Source organism: Miniopterus natalensis, chromosome 8 (genome assembly GCF_054644295.1).
Source record: "Miniopterus natalensis isolate mMinNat1 chromosome 8, mMinNat1.hap1, whole genome shotgun sequence".
Taxonomy (NCBI): Eukaryota; Metazoa; Chordata; class Mammalia; order Chiroptera; family Miniopteridae; genus Miniopterus; species Miniopterus natalensis.
Window position 1 is genome coordinate 66,653,573 of NC_142088.1, and position 19,430 is coordinate 66,673,002.

The 19,430-nt window shown below is 42.6% G+C and overlaps 1 protein-coding gene across 1 annotated transcript in view; it reads right to left on the reverse strand.

Annotated features, from left to right (window-relative positions):
• Positions 1 to 19,430, reverse strand: part of THSD7B (thrombospondin type 1 domain containing 7B) — a 630,654-nt gene that overhangs the window by 198,369 nt on the left and 412,855 nt on the right. Inside the window, exons 12-13 of the mRNA XM_087819873.1 lie at positions 7,907 to 8,098; positions 222 to 485 (exon numbers count right to left, since the gene is read on the reverse strand). Coding sequence (XP_087675999.1) covers positions 222 to 485; positions 7,907 to 8,098 — 456 coding nt within the window. The remainder of the gene's footprint in view (positions 1 to 221; positions 486 to 7,906; positions 8,099 to 19,430) is intronic.

A 19,430-nucleotide genomic window follows, 5' to 3' on the forward strand; every position in this document is an offset into this window, starting at 1 on the left:
ATTTGTATTGGGCTTTGGCTTTCTCCGTGAACTACAGCAACTGTGCTCACTGCCAGCAAGCAAGGGAGTCATGGATCCAAAAGGCGATCCAGATGATAACGGTTATGTGCACTTCCCGTGTCCCTATTTTATGAGATGCACTGTGTCACTGACGAAAGAACGGAAACCATTACGGAACAATGTCGTGTGCCACTGTTCACATGCGCCCGCGCCCGCCTTACCAGCGCTGCCGCAGCGGGACGGGGCCGCGGGCCTGCCGCCCGCATCGGAGCAGGCCACGGCTCGGAAGCGCCTGCCCGGCCCGCACCCCTGGCCGGCTCCTCGCACCCGCGGCCCGCGCCGGGGCTCCCCTCTGCTCTCAGGGAGGATGCAGTCTGACCAGTTTCCATAAGGCTGGGATATGAACACATCACAGGGACATAGTTCTGTTTCCACTAGAGGGTACATGTCGGCGTCCTGGCATCTCTCCTTCTTCCTGCTTTTTCCTGTTCCAACAAGAAGCATCGGTGTATTAGTTTCACGTCTGCTCTTTTGTTAAAAGTCACTCACATTGTTATATGTAAAAGCTCTTACAAACAGTAAGTCTTAAAGTAAAGCCTTTGTGCTTCACTCTTGTGCATGGAACTAAATCCTAGGACAGTGTAAGCAACTCCTAGAGTAACTGTGAAATTCAAGTCAACTTAACCAAAAAATAGTGGTTTTATGTTGGAGAGTGGCACAAAATACTGAGCAAATGTTTGCTAGAGTGGCTCAACAGCTAGAAAATTCTTGTTAATTTATTTATTATTTTCCCTACAATTTGTTGATAAAAACAGATTGATTACCCTGTTACCATTTTCCTTGAAATTAATGGTTGCCAGGGAAACTAACAGAATGGTATAAATATTGACTACTTCCCTCTTTTTTCAAGTAACTTTTTAAAAACAGATTATGTATTCAAGGAGCAAAATAATATCCTCCCGTACAGTGGAGTGAGGCTCGGTGTCACTTCGGTGTGATAGACAAAGTGGAACTTACTTTGTTTCCCATTATCAGGCATCTCACAACACTGACAAAATCAGTAGACTGAAATAAATGCTAAAATCATATTGGATAACTTATTCTGAGAAAAAGCTATGACTTCTACTTTGAGAGACTTTTAACTTAAGGATTCTGAATATGACTTTACCAAATGACTTTGATGGGCTTTTTTGTTGCAATCCCAACTTTGGGTAATGACAATGCAGAGTCATTTCTCACAGCTCTGAGTACTAGATAATCATGTTTAATGGATTCCAAGTTGGCCTGTAACTTGATTAAACTTTTCTGTCAACACGCTTCCTCTAGGTTCCTACAAGTTTTCCTAGATCTGGTAATTCCACTTTTTGTTTCCTCATTAGTGGGTCCTTAGCTAGCCATGGTTGGTTATTAAAAGCAGGCATTTTTATTGATCTATTTCCAGTCTGTATGGCTGTTTTAGAAATACCTGATACAAGCTAAAGCATGGGCTGCATTCTCCTTGTCTTACAGTTTATATTACACACAACAATTCTATAGTTGTCACCTGATGATTGGCTTTGTGGCCTTCCCTGATGCTTTTTAAAAAAAAAAAAAAAAAGTTTATTGATTGATGAAAGAGAGAGAGAGAGAAATCGAGAGAAACATTGATTTGTTGTTCCACCTATTCATGCTCCCATTGGTTGCTTTCTGTATGTGCCCTGACCTGGGATGCTTTTTTAAAAAAAAAAATGTTTATTGATTGATGAAAGAGAGAGAGAGAGAGAAATCGAGAGAAACACTGATTTGTTGTTCCACCTATTCATGCTCCCATTGGTTGCTTTCTGTATGTGCCCTGACCTGGGAGCAAAGTCACATTGTTAATGTATCGGGACAACCAGGCCAGGGCCTTCCCTGATGATTATGGCCACAACAAACAAGAAGGATTCCTACAGGACCCGAAAAAATCCTGCAGAAGCTTCAGACACACCACTGTCCCTCTGGGAGAATGTATTCACTTGCCTCTCCCAATTAGGGGCACTTCCTAAGAATATGTTTGAAAAACACAGTCCCTATTACGGCTATGAAAATTTACTGGTTGAGAAATATATCAACAGGACTGGATCCTTTCCATCATCATTTAACTTACCCAAATCTCTGGTATTTCCCAAATGTCCATAAAGTATTATTGTCTCCATCTCTGCTACTTCCACTGTCTTCTCAACACACTTAACCCTGGATTCTGAGTCTACCTATTGCTTGAAACTACTTCCTCTTGCCAAAGTAATAAAACAAAGCCCTGAAATATCTTTTATCCCTTATATTCCAGACTTGGTTGTTCAAAGATAGTTCAGAACATGACTTTATCACTCTTAAAATATCCTTTCCAAGTTCCATCACACCTTACTTTTTGTCCCTCACCCCTACCCCACACCCCCACTATCCCTCTGGGCACACCTTATTGTTTATTTTTTCTCCCTCTGTACCTCCCTGAACTGATGGGATTCCTGGAGGCACTGCCCTAGATTCTCATCTTCTCTGACCCTTAATCTTTACCCATACGAATGTTTAAATAACCATCTAGAACTCTTAAATCCCTCATTATTTTCTTCAGCCCATATTTCTTGCTCAAGCTTCTGAGCCACAGACTAGAAATCTATGCCTAAAAGACTAATCAGATTCAACCTGGCAAAACCCACACTCATCCTCTTGGTACTGCTATCTTTCCTTCTTCTGCATTTCCCAGTTATATCAACATGACCAAGTCAAAATCTGGAAATGTCATACTCGAATCATTCTGTTATATTACCTATATCTATTTAATGACAAAGACTTGTGATTTCAAATACCAAAATCTCTCTTGAATTAGTCCATTGTTTCCATTCTAACCAAAAACTACCCATATTTAAGCTCATCTCCAAATCACCAGCTTAAATCACTACAACGGCTTCTTCCAAAATCTTATTGCCACTGTACCTCACTCCCTTCAATTTGTTCCCCACACTGCAGAGAGGACCAGCTTACAAAGACTGAAACCTCATCACATCATTCATCTACCTTAAACTCTCCAGTGACTCATCAGTTCATGGAATGAAATCTGGACTTCTCACCATGGTTATCAAGGACCATAGGATCTGAGCCCATAAGTGTCTGCCTCCTGCCTGTGTTGACCCACTCTGCTTCTGGCGTGTGTGGATGAAAATGGGGTGCTGTAATATTCATAAGCTAACTAGGCTGGGCATGGTGGATAGTCATGCCCAGGCCTGGAACTTCTTCAGTGAAAGGTTTTTAAGCAAACCTTGTTTAAGCAAGTCCATTGTTTTTGTGAATCTAGGTTGACACACCTTTGAGATGACATAACAAGAACCCCTCGAAGATGTAACCACCCTTAAGAAAGCACATAACCTTGAAATCCAATTCCTGCCTAGCTTTTTTCTACCTCATATAATCTTCTTTATGTTCTCAATTTCAAATGCATAAAAGAAACTGCAAAACTTATTCTCTGGAGCATTAGAGATCCTGCTCCCTGGCATATGTTGTCAGTTTTTGTCTCAAACTCTTATAAAAATTCTCTTTAGGTTTGGACATTTCTTGTGTCGACACATGTTGCAAGCTAGTAATATTGAGCATCTTTCAGTTCCTAGAAATTACTCACTTGATTTCTTGCCTTTGCATGCTCTACTCCAGACATTCTCACCAGTTCTATCATCCTCCACAGCCTAGTTAATGCCTACATGCCCGTCAGGTCCAAACTAGTAGATTACTCCCTCCAGGAAGCCATCGTGAACACCCTCTGCATCTCAGGTCTAGACCGGGTGTTCTAGTGGTACTTAGTGGTAGGCAGAATAATGCTTCTCCAAGGCTGGTCACATCATAAGCCCTGAACTAGTAATCATGCTCCATTAGATGGCAAAATCAACTTTGCGGATGTGACTAAGATTATAGACTTTGAGATGACATTAGTCTGGACTCTTTGGGTGGGACTAACCTAATCACATCATCTTAAAATCAGAGGACCTTTTCTGATTGACTGGAAAGTCAGAGAAAATATGACTATGGAAGAGTTGTCACAGAGATGCAATGTCACTAGATTTCATTATGGGGGAAAGGAGAGTCATGAGCCAAGGAATGTGAGCAGCCTACAGAAGCCAGAAAAGGAAAGAAAAGAGCTTTTCCCCTATAAAGGAATTCAATCCTGCCAAGATCCTGTTTTCAGCCCCATGAAACCCATGTCTGACTTCAGACCTACAGAGCTGTGAGATAATAAATTTGTATTGTTTTAAGCCAACACATTTGTGGTAGTTTGTAACAGCAGCAATACAAAAGCAATACCTCACCCTTTATAACAGCTCCTGGAGCAGGTACTCCACTGTGCTGCACTACACTGAGCAGGTACTATACTAGTAAAATCTGTTTCCCACTAGGCTGTAAGCTCTAAGTTAGGATCATGTCTATCTGATTCCCTTGCAGTATGCCCAAAGCCTAGCACATGTAAGTGGTAAACAAAAAATGTTCATAGTATCATTGAAACAAGAACATTTTAAGAAGGGAGAAGAAAAGAGGAAGAGAGGTTGAGATGGAGAGAGAGAGAGAGAGAAGAAAGAAAATGTTCATCTACAAGGCAACTGAAAGTTCCTGGCAGAACAAATATTCTGTACAATATATACTGTCTCTGTATTTATGATCTTTCTTAATTACATGCCATCACTGAAGGATTTGAGCAAGTTAGTTAATGCAGAAATGGTTCTCACAATAAGGAACAACTTATCAGTGATCTTTACTTTGACTACTTTCTAGTCAAAAGCAGCATTAACCTTTGGATTCGAATCAGCTACTAATAATTTTTTAAAAAATCAATCACTACTATAACTCTAGAGACATTTTTCTCCTTAAGTCAGAGGGAAATTTTTGACTGATCCCATAAAAAATCACAGAACTAAAGTAAGTATTAAATATGTGTGTATTAGTCATCCAGTTATTATATATATTAAAACCTGGATGTATCTTCTATGTACTGGATTATTTCCAGCATTATATAAAGCACTGATTTGATTACCACTATATCTAAGGCCTGTGATGATCTTGTTTAGATACAACTCACCCCAAAAGGTAGGGATGGGCCTGCTGCTGGTTTTGACCCAGGGGTCTGGGCTAAGTGGGATGGAATAGGGCTGAGGGTGAGCAGGGGCTAGGGGTGTTTAGTTGCGTCTTGTGTCTCACTGTCACTCAGAAGTTCCCTGTTCCTTCCTTCCCCAGCTGGTGACCCCAGTGCTTGAGGCACCCTCTCTGTTCCTCTGTTGGAAAGGTTTTAGCTTCCCTCTGTAGAGCTGCTCCTGTGCTGCCTGCTGGACTCCCTCTGCCTCAGTTTGGTGCATGGTGGGGAACTTTGGATCCACCAGATGGGGCCAGAGATGGATTTGGAGCCTGTCCTCCTGCCAGGGCTCTGGTCCTGGGGTGGGCAGGGTACACTAGGAAGTCTCCATAAGCTAAGCTGCCCTGGAGCCTCACCACTAGCCTCTAGAATGGTCCAGGAGGGCCGCATGGGCTCCCCTTTGGCCAGAAGCTGCACTAGGGATAGTTTGTGGCCCATCTCCTCGGGCCCTCCGGACTTTGCAGCCCCCTCTTCCCATTCTTCCAGGGCCTCTGAGCACTTGGGCCCATCTCCCCCTGCAATTTGGGGCTAGGGCTCCCCCAGTCAGGCTGGAGGGATGAGTGACACCCTGTAGATCAGAGCAGTGGAAACAAAGCCTGGCCCTGGTGCCAGGTGTGGGCCTCATGTTGGTGATGGCACCCCTTGGGTCCAAGATGTGGGGGCCATCAGAGCAGCAGCACCAACGGGGAGTTGAAGGGGAGCGGTTTCCTCCCACCTACCATGGCTCCCTCTTCTCTTTGAATCGTGGGAAGGGCCTGTGCTGCCCCTCACCCCTGCCCCACAGATTCCTGTGTGTGGGCTCCCTGGACAGGACAATAAGGAGTTTTAACTCCAAAAAAACAAACAGAAAGCACACCCAGATATTGAAGTCTCCTGTTAGAAATGGAAAAAGAAAAACAAACACCCTGGATAGTCCCCTATTCAATGTAGAGGGGCCTGTATTTGTGTGTGTGCTTCTCCATGGGCAGTGTGTTAAAGAGTCACATTGTTTTGTGGTCTGAGTTCATGCCTTTTATTGTCACTCATGTTAGGGATTGCTTAGTAAGTTTACTACCAAATTATATGGAAGAAAACAAAATGCATGCATTATGTCACAATCAAAATAAGCTTCAGAAGTTGAAAATTTCAATTCATTACCCTTTTTTTCAACAACAATAATAAATGATTTATTTGACTAGTATTTTTGCAGAACTCATGTATTAAATTGACCAGTTGTTTTGGTGTAACTTAGATATTAAGACACACAAAAGATCATTTAGCCAGCTAAAAGCATAGCAGTTAATAATTTAGAAAATAAATTCTAAATACATTTTTAGTACAAGTAATTTTTAAGATAGTTTGTAGAAAAATGTTCAACAGTTCAATATTTTCATAAAATATTTTTAAAATAAGTTAAAAAAAATAAAATAAGTTAAATTCATTAAAATTTTGACAATTCACAATAAACTATGCTGGTTGTAAAATAAAAAAAGTAATCCAAATTTTTTAATATTTTCCTTTCAGTTTGCAAGTATAAAATATCAAGGGTAAACTTCAAGGCAGAAAAACTGGTCTCTAATTAAAATTTTTTGCCCCCTCTATAGGAGATTCTTGCTCATCCCTAAGATATAAAGCATTATGGATGAACATGCAAACCAAGTTTCACTTGAGTAGCCTCCTGAACTTGAAATTATTCCTGTCCCATTATGTATCCTGTTATATTGTTTAATCTTAGAAACATAAGCAATGTTGCTTAAAATTATATAAGCAAAGATTTTTGTAGAGGAGAGAGCACAAAGTACAGCTTATTTTATTGGATGTTCCTATATGTGATTATAACTTTCACCTTCACTTATGAATGGGCTCCTGATTTGTATGCAGAAATACTGTTAAATGCTCTCACCCATTAAGTAAATCTATTGGAGTGAGTTAAATTTAAAACATTCATAAGCAATGCATTCAAACAAAGGGGTCTTGAAAACAAGAGAATTAGCACCTGAACTGCTGATAACAAATGGTCATTGTACTGGGTTTTTCACTGTCAACACCAATTTTATTATCCCAATGATTATTTTGGCATTTTTCCTTTGGTTCTCCATTCCCTGAATTAAGTTTTCTACATATACAAGTACATGTATAATTAAGAGAAGTTCTGGCATATTTACCTAGACAAGTAGTAAAATACACTACTGCCTCAAGTATTTGTATATTACAGGCAAAAAATCCTCCAGGACCTTGATTAAACTAGTGATTGCTTTCATTTCCATTAAATTTCATGGATGCAAACAGAATCAATAATTAATAATATACCACAAAAGCAGAATCTATGTATGCAACTTGATTTTTACTTCACACTACTAAAATTTCAAAATGTTAAATTGCTCATAAGGTAATAGCGGAAGATGATGACATAAGTTAGATATAACTTTGATGTTCTTTACAAATAATTACTGCTTTCAACCTTGCTGAGATCCTGGCATGGCAAACACCAGAAAATTTAGCCATTAACCATTCCAGGAAAGTTGGTAAATATATTGCCATTTATGACTACTACAAAGATTATAAAGCTGTACAGAGAAGTCCATAGCTACAGAATGGTTCCCACTGATCCTTCATTTAACAAATATTAACTGAGTACATAGGATGTGCTAAGCACAGGCACAGAGGGGACAGAATGGCAGGGAAGGGTCGGGGAGCAGGGGACCTGGTACCATTTCCTCTTTCTAGGGCTTCCATTGTCCTTGGGAAGTTCAGGCATGCATCACCGCTGTGAAGCTAAGCCATGAAAAGTCACCTTACCTGTGAGCTGTCGCCTTCTACTTCGGGTTGTTTCGCAATTTGTGGAGCAGGGCGTGAACTTGGACCAAGCAGTGAAGGTGCAGTCGTCCCGACATGGAACGGTGCATTCCTGCACAAGGGGGGGCATGTTTGCCTGCTTGAGGCATTCAGTCATTTCTGCCAACTGGTTGTCATCAGAGATGCATGAGACAGCTAAAAAAAAATACACACATGGGTTATTTTATTATTTTGAGTAAATCAGTCTGCTGCTGGTTCTTTTGGCAAAAAGAGCAGAATCCCCTAACATGTGAAAATTTAGTTATCACTGTGGTTGCAAAAGGTGTTCAACAGAGCTACCCACACTTCTAAAAATTTAATGGCTATTGCTGCCAGTGGAGGTATTTGAGGAGTTAATTGGTTACATTATTAATCCAAATAACCGAAATAACAGCAACCGAAATAACTTTCAGTATTTATATATGTCCTGTTTATGAGCATCTGATCCCTAGGGATGATACAAAGGTAGGTAAGAGAACCCGTAAGAGTAATATGAAGACAAAAAAGAACAAACCCACAGAAACATCTGAAGTCTTCCTAGATTTTCTTGTCAGTTAGCTTGTTTAAATGTCACTTATAGAAGTGGTCCTGTGTTCACTTCACAGCATTTAAGAAAATTTCTGCTGCCAATAAGTAAACTTTTTTCTCATTAAAATTTCAGGAACAGTTAAAAATCTTAACTTTTTTTCAAATACAGGCATACTGATTCAGATAATCCCCACTACCAATTGCAGATAGAGAACTCTCCCAAGTTCCTTTCACATACTTTGTGAACTAGACTGTCTCTAGTCATACCGTAAAATAACTAAAACATTTATAAAATTTTGCTTTTTGTTTGATGTTTGGACTAACTTATTATGAATAATACATTTGAACATCTTTTATTAATCTTTAATTATAGACTCTCTAATAATATATCTTTACATTCTCTAGAAGAGCATTTCTAAATCTTGTCACTATTGACATTTTAGACTGAAAATTTTTTTTTTGTATGTGTGGGTACATGAGTGTTTCTTGTGTGTTGTAGGATATCTATCAGCATGTCAGGCTGCTACCCATTAGATACTGGTAGCACACATACCCTCCCAGTTGTGAAAACCAAAATTACTCCAGACACTGCCAAACACTGCCCCCAGTTGAAAACTATTCTAAACTGATTCCTAACCATAGATGTCTATGAGAAGACAGAAATTCCATGGCATGACTTCAGACCTGCTGTATCAGCATCTCAGGGGGAGAAACCCAGGGATATGTTGACTGTAAATGCCCCGGGCGGTTTTGATCAGCCTGCCCACTGCCCACTCACACTTGGCATGGTGTCATTGGACCTCGTGCGTGTTAATGAGCATTTGCTCAGTTCATGATCTTAAAGAAACCATTGTGTAGGATCATTTTTATTACAGCTCTTTAAAATTTACCAAGTTACAAGGAATAAACAGACTGCAGCTTAGGATCAACATTGTTAAAACTCTTTATATATATAAACTACTCCAGTACAGGGTCACTGTACATAGGGGTTCCTTTTAGTTACCCATTCTTACATTCTGAATTATTCTCTTTATTCTGAGCACAACAAACAAGTCAATCTGAATAACATTTTTTAGAAAGCCAAACCTATCTAATGATTTAGATCCAAGGAATTAGCTAAGATGACAATGGATGCACGCATATTACTTCCCAGTTTGTATATCTGCACTGTGGCAGGTGAGAATAGTCATTAATTTTGAGTAGCTTTGTTAGCCACATCCTGGGAACAGAATTAATCACACATCAAGCCAACATCACCTGCATTATTTAAAATTGGGAACATTACAGCCATTAACAATGAATACAGCAAGATACTTTAAGTAGTATCAGAGCAGATATTATCTGCATTGTATGTTTAGATAAACAATTTGGAATCGATTTAGGGGATTTTTATCAGGCCAAGTAAATTTTTCCCCCAAAATGAGAATGCACTGGATAACATGAAGAACTTTAAATATTTTTAAAAAGCATCGCTACTAGAAATTTAACCCCTCCCCTCTCTTAAAAATGAGAATTTTTATAGTGAGAAATTTTACAATATTCAAAAGACCTTCTAGAAAATGAATCTCTAACATTTGAATGCTATGATAAATATTTAAAGTTCTGCAAATTATATAAAGTAGAATACACCGAATTAACGAATAACTATATCAAAGTATTTTGCATTAATAAATGAAAGCATAAGAAATTAAAGAATAGCTAGAGCATATGTTGGAATTAACAGACCCTGTTGTCAAATGACATGGATGCAAATACAAATTGAAACATTTGGGATTTAAGTGAGCTGAGATGTGTTATTTACATTTTTTATGCTTTAGTCTCCTTATCTGTAGTGAGTATAACTCATCTATATGAGTATAGCAACATATATAACCAAGAGTTGTGAGAATTCTTAACACAGTCTCTCGCACTAAGGGCTCAATAAATGCTATAATTATTTCTATCCTTTGTATTCGTTTTTAAATTTGTTTTGAATCCATCAGGCTAGCGTTCTCCCGCCAGGTATATATGCACACACTGCCACTGCCCATGCCTCACTTCCCTCGGCCAGCCTCAGAATCTGAGGGACAAAGGCGAGGAAAAAACTGTGTCTGAATTGTCACCCGATTCTGGCCCTGCACCAAGGTCGGCATTAGTCGGCCAACCCATCAGATAGGCCTCAGCCCAGCCGCCGCACTGACAGTCACGCGGAGCGGACCATGCCCATCCTCCCGCACACACTCACGCAGCAGACGAGCCAACCGAGGCCCCGGAGGTCCCGAAGCGTCCCCGAAAGCGGTCCCCGCCCACCCACATGCACCTGAAGGCCGCTGCTCTTTGCACACATGCCCCTCGGGTAACCCAAGAAACTGGCACAGGGCAGATCATGCGATCGTCAGTTTGGCCTAGGCATTAAGGTTCAGATTCCTTCAAGTTCCAGATTCTGATTTCTTTTCCAGTGTGAGAAGAATAACTTCCAAAACGAAAACACAGCCACAGCCACAGTGGGGGTTATCCAAGGGGGAGAGGGTGGGGCGACCTGAGGTGTTGGGGTAAGGGCTCAAACATACGGTGGCAGGAAACTAGACTTCGGGTGCTGAGCCCACAGCAGGGGACACAGATGTGGAACTATAACCTTATACACCTGGAAATTATATAACGTTATTAAGCAATGCTGCCCCAATAAACTTAATTTAAAAATAACTAGAAACAAACACTTGAACAAGTTAAACGAAGCAATTTTCTTCTTGGGAATATTCTAGTATCGAAGGAATCATTTAGTTAATAAGCATTTGATGGATGACTGGGTATTGGACCTGAGGAAAGGGGAGAAAAACACTGAAGGAATATCAAGCAAGCAGCCTGAAGAACTGGAAAACCAGCAAAGGAAAGAAAATAGACACACACAAAGAAAATAAAAATTGAAGACATTTAGGGAAAATAAGGATGACTGGTAGCCAGAGGTACAACCCGATTCAGGGGCCCATTCCATAGGGCAACTATGGGCAGAGGATATTTTTAAAATATTACTTTCCATCCACAATAAAGTTCTGTGACTAATATTAAAGGTGTACAGACACGCTAATCCAGAGAACCTCTTTAGTAGAATGTGCTAATCAAATTGTAGGCCTTGGTGTCAAACAGAACTAACGATGCCTCTCCATTTTTTTTACTGTTATCTTGGACAAATTATGTAAACTCTCTTAAGACTCAACTCATCCAGAGGATGGGGAGGATGATACCTACATCATATGATAAATTAAAGCAGATAAACCGCTAGGGGCAGAACTGAGCACTTAGTACATTAGAACATGTGCCCTGAGAGTTATATATTACTAGGAACGTTACTGGAAATGAAAGGTAAAAAGTGACTTTAAGAAGAATCCATCATCACTTGTCTTGGTTCTTGATTGAGGAAGGATTTTCCAAATCCCACCAAACCCTTTTGATCCCTAAGAAGTGTGACTGGAGCCTCCTTTGAATTATAATTTTGAAGTCAGTAGTTTCTTCCAAAGACTGCATGGCCCTCCCAAGGATATTGTTTTATTTCCAAATGAGGCTTCTGTGCACTCTGCTTAGTGCCAACAAAAATTAGGCTACCATATAAGCTTGCAACTCCAGGAAGAGTCAGAAACTGAAATCTAAGGCCTACAGGGAGTTCTTCCAGAAGTACCAAGATCAAAATCTCTAACAAAATTTAACAAAGAGCTTACTGAAAGTGAACATTTGTACAAAGAATGCTGGCCAATTTTACACCTTTCCACCTCACTTACTGAGGTGGTCATATCTAGCAAAAACAGGTACCTCTCTGTGCTAAAGCTGAATTGACCAGAATTTTAACATCTAAGTAATATTTAGGGAGATGTACAAAAGCTTTTCCTACCATTAGAACCATTTTGGCTTCATTACTGATCAGAAAAGTAGTAAACATAATCAGAAAAAAACAGCTTATGGCCTGCGATCAGGAATGAGCCTTGTAAAGAACATTTTCTCTCCCTCCATGGTGGTCTAGACTTTGTTTATAACGTGGATCTTTATTATCTACACCTTCTGCTCTAATAGACTGCAATGAACATGACCCATTCATTCATCTATCCACTTACATGGTCACTATATATCACTATAGTTATATATATACAAAACCAATTATAAATTGAGCTTCCAGGACGCCAGAGCAGTGGCAGTGACAGGCAGGTAGACAGGTCATAGTACCATATTGCCATTTCCCCAGTAGTGATAACAAATGGGGAAAACTTGGCATAGAAAAAATAGGTATTTCAGTCTTGAATGGAAAAGGCGTGCAACGTGCAGGCAGGAAAAATAAGCCATTACAGAGAATTCATCTGTCAGACGTCTGTTATTTAGTTGAACTGAGTCCTGGTCTTTCAGATCAAAACAAACCACTTGTAGGACATGATCTAGAGAAAAGATTTCTGTTTTGGTGCTTTTGAGTATTTAACTAATTGTACTAGACTGGGGGGGAAAAGGTCTTTCCATTAGGAAAGAGAGAGGCAATTACTACAGACCTGTCTCGTCATATATTTCTACCTGAACTGAATTGTTTAGGAGGAGTGGCTCTTCAGTGCTAAATTCTATTTTATTTATTTAACTTGAAATATTGTCAGGAGGAAAATTGTACTCCGAGGTAAAATTAGTTCAAATAGCTCCAGAACAATCTCATTACCCTGCACTGATTGAAAGTTAGCTATGTTAAGCTCTGGGCAGAAAGCTCTTAGAGCAGCTGCCTGGGACAGCTGCGTATTCTTGTTAAGGAATGATCGAGAAGCAGTTGGTTGAGCCAAGCCACTCAGACAAGAGCTCCCAGACAAGAACTGTCCCCTGGTGAGTGGGTGTGGTAGGGACACCCGGAACCCTCCAAAAATGTCTGTGAAGCCTGAGGTCAGTTTTCCTGTTCATAGTGTCTAGAAATGCACATAGCACATAGAATTGAGGTCAGCCACTTGGTCTTTCTCTTAATTACTGCACACACTGAGCCTTGAGAAAGAATCACCGGCCAGGGGAGGAGTTTCTAATTGCTTTCCCCTGTTATCCGAGTTGCAATTCTAGCAGCATGGGAAAAAATGCTGACACAAAATGTACAATTATCTGAGAATTTAGCAAAACAAACAAAACAAAGCCTTGTATGAATTCTCAGCATGCTTCATAGCTAATTTTTTTAAAGGCACTGCTGTTCATGTGGGACAGTTAGGCAGCCTTCTTAGGCTTGCATGAAGACTAATAGATTAACTACAACTAAATGGCTAGTCTTTCCGCTCGGCCTGTCACCTTCAGATTGTGACAGTCAGACATGCCATGATGGGTCTGCCTCCTTGTCAGGTATGATATGGAGAGGGTGGGAGTTGCGGCCTTGTGATAATACACTACCATTTCTGCCTGGAAAGCACATAAGCGACAGAGCCTGCTGCTCCAGATCTGACCGCGCTCATGGCCGTCACCAGGGACACCCGCACGACTCTTCCGAAGTTGCTCCCTACTCCAGTTCAACTCTAATAGTCGACAAGAAAGGACAGGAAGAAGTCCTTGCAAGAGGGCATGGTCAACAGGAAATGGAGTGACACGCTGGGAAGACGGAAGGACTCTATGAGCTTGCTACGGTTGGGCGCTGTTTCAGTTCAGGGACAGAGCTCAGGTGACATGCACGTGGAGTGGAGAGGTTGGGCACCAGCTGCTCGGCTCAGCCAACATCTAGACAGCGCGATCTAAAGCCGGGCCCCGCACTGGTGCCTGGGACACAAAGATGAAAAAACCAGAAATATTTCACTACAGCCAGGGTCCTGCAAGAGCGCAGTGCCGGGGCCTTCCTGGGTGACGTGTGGAGCAGAAGCACGTATCCAGCGAAGACCACACGAGCCAGGCCAGGGCCTGGCTCACCACATGCCTGTGCGGAGAAACAAAGGATGTGGCGGTGGCTTCCTGCCCTTGCCCTGCACACCTGTAGACTCTTTAATTCAGCTTTGCTAAGACTAACACATTACATCTTCCACATTTGTGTAATGACACTATGCTGGGCTGCCCTAATATGTATGGGGTCCAGTGTTAGGAACACAAGAGGCCACAAACCATAAGTTTAAAGAGTTAAGTGGTGGTTCTACTCTCCTACCTTAACATATATATCTCCATGTTGTCTCGGAAAGCCAAGTTCCAGTGTAAATTCTGGGATGACTTGGAGTTTCAGGCTAGAGTATGTAGCAAAAGGACTATGGGCCCAGCCCTAGGTCTCTTGTCTGCCCCTTTTTTCTCAAAGATGTATTCCACCCCAGGAGGGCCCTTCTTACATTGTGAGCAGGCACCACAGACAATCCCCAAAACTCAATTCACACACCAGCCCCACCCTTGGCAGGCCTCACGCCTGGATTGTACACATAGGCACTGCAAGCTTTCCTCAGGGGTCACACGCGGAGAACAGAGATGCCTGCATGTTGTTGAGCAGGCCCAGGACCATTTGGTCAGGGAATTTGATCAGTTTAAATAGGGGGACAGGAGGGGAGGCATAGGCTCTGGTGGGACTCCTCACCCTTGGGAAGGGTCAGAGCTAGGAGCAGGCCAGAGGAGGGCCCTCCAAGGCGGAGGCCAGGGCAGGCCACCTCTTGCTGAGTCTAAGAGCAGAAGTACACTCCACTCCAATTATTTCATTAAAGACTGACATAATCATCCTCAAGAGCTCCCCTTCCTAGCAGGCAATCAGGAAACGTACAAATGCCAATTAACACTATCTCAGTTTTGGCCACTTTAATTAGTTTCCTTCCTGTTTAAAATAATTTTTTTTCAAGTACATGCACAGTCTCACTCTTTCAGTCACTTCCCCTCTGCTCTCTAGGATGGCATCTGGGTGTCCTTGGCAGCCAGCAAGGGTCTCGGATCTACACAACGGTCCTTCCGAAGCTCTCTGAGTCTCTGCCAGCATCTGCAGTGAGTGGCCCTTATCCCCTTGGTAACTGTTTGCCCTGTGAAATTCACTGTTAAGGTCACATCTCAGGCTAAAAAACTCATGACAATCTCTCTCAGCCTGGTCAGTGGTCATAGACCTCTAGCTCTCACCCTGTCTTAATGTAGAATATTCAGCTGGGATATATGATCTGAGCCCTGAGAGATCCAAGTTAGGTACTACTGTTAGGCCTGCCAGAGGACATCATCAGGTGACACGCTCTCCTCAGGGCAAGGGAGACCTGCTGCAGACTCTCTATGGCACAGGAAACTCAGGGGGCATCTGGGGAGCCATTAGGGCTTCCTTCTGAAGTGGGGCCCCTATAAGTCATCTCTTCCCAGAGTTCCAAACAAGACGCAGGGCAGAAACACTTCAGCTTTTCCCGTTTTCCTCAGACACGCTCTCCACTGCTAGAACATCAGCCCCGCGCCAGGGGAAACCATGACACGCGTTCCTTCTGCTCCCCCTTCTCCTTCCACTCCCCCAGTCTCCTCTTTTCCTTTGCATCACCCCCCTGGGCCAAAAGAGATCTTTTTTATTCTTTCTTCCTGTTTGAAAGTCTTCCCCGAATTGTATCCATCTGCTATCTGAAGTGGCATTCACCCCTGTCCCTGAAGCCATAAGGACACTCAGAATGCAGGGGCAGAAATCTGGTTGGATTAAGGATGTACACTGAGAAGCATTTTAAAAATGCGAAGCCTGTCACACACGGGAATCGCCAGTAGTTACAGCAGCCCAGGAGCACTGAGCCTGTGACTGGCTTGTGTGTCTATGTGTCTCCTAATAAGTGACCCACGCACATTAAGGTGCCACTCAGTACAATTGATAGGTTCTCCCAAGCCCATCGTGGCGTGGGAGGCAGGGCCCTCGTGTCTTGGGGAGAGCTGGGTGTTGGGTGCTGAGGCTCAGATGCTCTGCAGGGTAACTGTTTGTCCCTCAGTTTGGGGACACCTCGGTTTACTGCGCTTTGCTTTACTGTGATTTACAGGTGTTGTGTTTCTTTACAAATTGAAAGCAAGACCCTCCACCAGCAAAGATTATGAATCACTTTATCGTGGTGGTCTGGAACCAACCTGCAATATCTCCAAGGCATGCCTTTATCAGGAAAGCCCCACGAGATTTCTTTAAAATGCTAGTTTATTTTCGGGTGTTATTGTTTTCCTGTTGCCACTGTAACAAATTACCCCAAACTTAGCAGCTTAAGAGAACAAAAATTTGTTTTCTTACAGTTCTGGAAGCTAGAAGTCCAAGATCAGTTTCACCAAGTTAAAATGGTGTCAGCCGGGCTGGCTCCCTCTGAGGCTCTAGGGAGAATCAGGTACCTTGTCCTTTCCAGAGTCCAGAGGCCACCGACATCCTTCACTCCCAGCGCCTCCCTCCAGCCCCAAAGCCAGGCGTGTAGTTATCACCGCCTCTCTGCTTCCCTCATCACGTGGCTTCCAGCCCCCTCCTTCCCCCTTATAAGGGCTGTTGTGATGACATTGCACCCACCTGGGTAATCTCCCCACCGCAAGATGCTTAACTTAATCACACCAGCAAAGTCCCTTTTGCCACGTGAGGTAAGGTATTTACAGGTTTTGGGAGAACTCGGGCACTTTGGGGCTGTGATTGAGCCTCTAAGACAGGGGAAGGTATTGCTAGCTCTGCGGCATGGCTTCACTCGCTAGACTGAGAACTAAGCCCGTGTCACCTGTCCCCATGGCAGGAGGAAAAGCAGATTTGACACAAGCCTCCCATGACTTCCCCACCCTGCTCTCACGCAGGTGGGTTTCGGTTTAGGCCTTTGCTCAGTCACCCTGCCTGGTCCCCTTTAGCCTCCGGGTCGCCTTTAGAATGCCCCCCCCCCCACTCTGTTGGGTGTCCTTAGGGAAAACAGGCTGGGAGACTCATTTCTTGTTCAAGATCAAGCGTAATTAGGAATGCACATCTACATTAAGCACGTGCATTCCAAAGACAAATCCCAGGATTTGGGGGGGCCTGAGCCATGTAAAATGCAAAGCCACTGTCTCCCAACTATCATGCTTCAGTTTTTGAAAATCTCAGTTTGGAATATCAATTGCAATGTCTCCAACATTCAGAGAAATACTGGAGTTGAGAAGGACATGAGAACAGGTAGAATAATGCAAAGTTCTCTGTCTTGGGGAAGAAGGCTAACTTGACGCCTTCTCTCACAGCAAGCACGTTTCCTCGACGTGCTCTGAACTGGCCACCGTGAGGGAGGGCAGCCCGAGCCACCCTGCCTTCCACCCCAGGCTCAGGGCCGAGAGCAGGCGGGGTCAGGATGCCCGTCTATACGGCACTCGGAAGCTGCCTGCAACAGTCCTCCCGCTTGCCTGTGCCTAGCCACTCTGGCTGTAGAGGAGAGGAAAGAACCACTCTAGTCCCCTCCCTAAGAGGCCAGCACTGATGCAGGGAGGGCCAGGAGCCCTGGTAGCATTGGAGGAACAGGAAAGGTGGCCCCCCAGCACTGGTATTTCCTGGCACACAGACTGGGGTCACCCCTGCCCAACTAAGCCAACTTCACCATTTAAAGACCCAGGCCCTTCCCCTGGAGTAGCCTCAGCTCAACCAGCCAACCACTCCATATACTCAAATTCACTCAGTAAATACCCTAGCGATTCCATTTCTGTGACAACTGTAAGTAGTAGAGAAAACATGTCTACTTGCTCTTACCTAAATGACTCTGTTTAGACATAAAAGCCAGTTCTTGCCATACCCCCAAGTGCTTTCGTTTCCCGCTTTGTATTTTCTCTCCCTGTGCAGAGCACAATGTTTGGAGCACAGTATCTGGGAGTCCCATTCTTCAAAACCAGCATTTGAATAAAGGGTGTGCTGATTATTACACACTGACTGACATATATGCAACTTCTGAGTGGAACAGCATGAGTTGTGGAAATTGAATTAAACAATAAACCCGTAATTGCTTGTTAGGGTGCTTTAATTGACTCCTAAGTACCATATGTGAAGCTGCGAGGCTGCAGGAGCCCAATTATAAGCTTGCTTATGGAAAGATGCTACTCATTTTGCATGTTGGAAGTATATTCCCTAATTATTGTTGCCCTCTCAGGAAAAAAAAAAAAATCAAATAAATAAGAAATGCTTCGTAAGCTAATAATGTATACTTAGTCCTTAGGTAAACTTGAAGTACTTTATTTGGGTTCTAATGCAAGATCGGAAAATGCAGTTAAAAATTCCATTTGCTAAATTTATTCCGAGGCATTTGTTCAGTCCTGGAGCTCTCTGTGTTCATAGCCAACCAAAGAAATGTACACAGGTAGGGCTCTTGGTTTCAAGGTACCTGCCCCTTAACTTAAAAATATTGACAAGAATAAACACTTTGGGGGAAAAAGAGAACAAAATAAAATTACAAAGAATTCATAAATAAAATCTCAACCCCCATTAAAAAAAAAAAAAAAATGAATAGCTAATACATGTGAAGATCACGTTGGAGGAAGAAGAGAGATCTTAAATTCTGGTTCCTGATCTTGTGTGGAAAAATCCAGAAAGGAATGCTAGGACTTGTGGTTATCAAGTTATCCAGCCATGGCTGGAAGAAAAGAGATCAGGATCAGCTGTGGGCCTTGGGGAGTGGGTGATAAAGGGAAACACAGGAGATCCAAGCTGACTTCTTAGTGAAATGAGAAAATCAGCAGGCCCCATACAAGTACAAACAGCAGCTTCAGAAACTGAGTGAAGAAGTAGCAGTCAGTGCAAATCATAAATCCAAGGAAGAAAAGCATCGAGTTGTCTTTCACAGAGTAGCCTAATATTTGTATGTGCCTGAGCACAAGTCCTCCTGGAGGAGCCTTATACCCCCAGCGGTCTCCATTAGCCACAATGAAACCACCTAGAATAACAGCTCAGTACCAAGAGTGGCTGCTTGTTCAGAAAACTGCAAGACAAGTACCTTAGTCCCCAACCTCGCTGTCCCCTAAGTAGAACAACAACAACAAAAAATAATAAACTGAACAGAGGGAATATTCAATGGAAACTCAGCTTTAAAATTTCTCAGCCCCTCCTTCCATTTAGATTGCC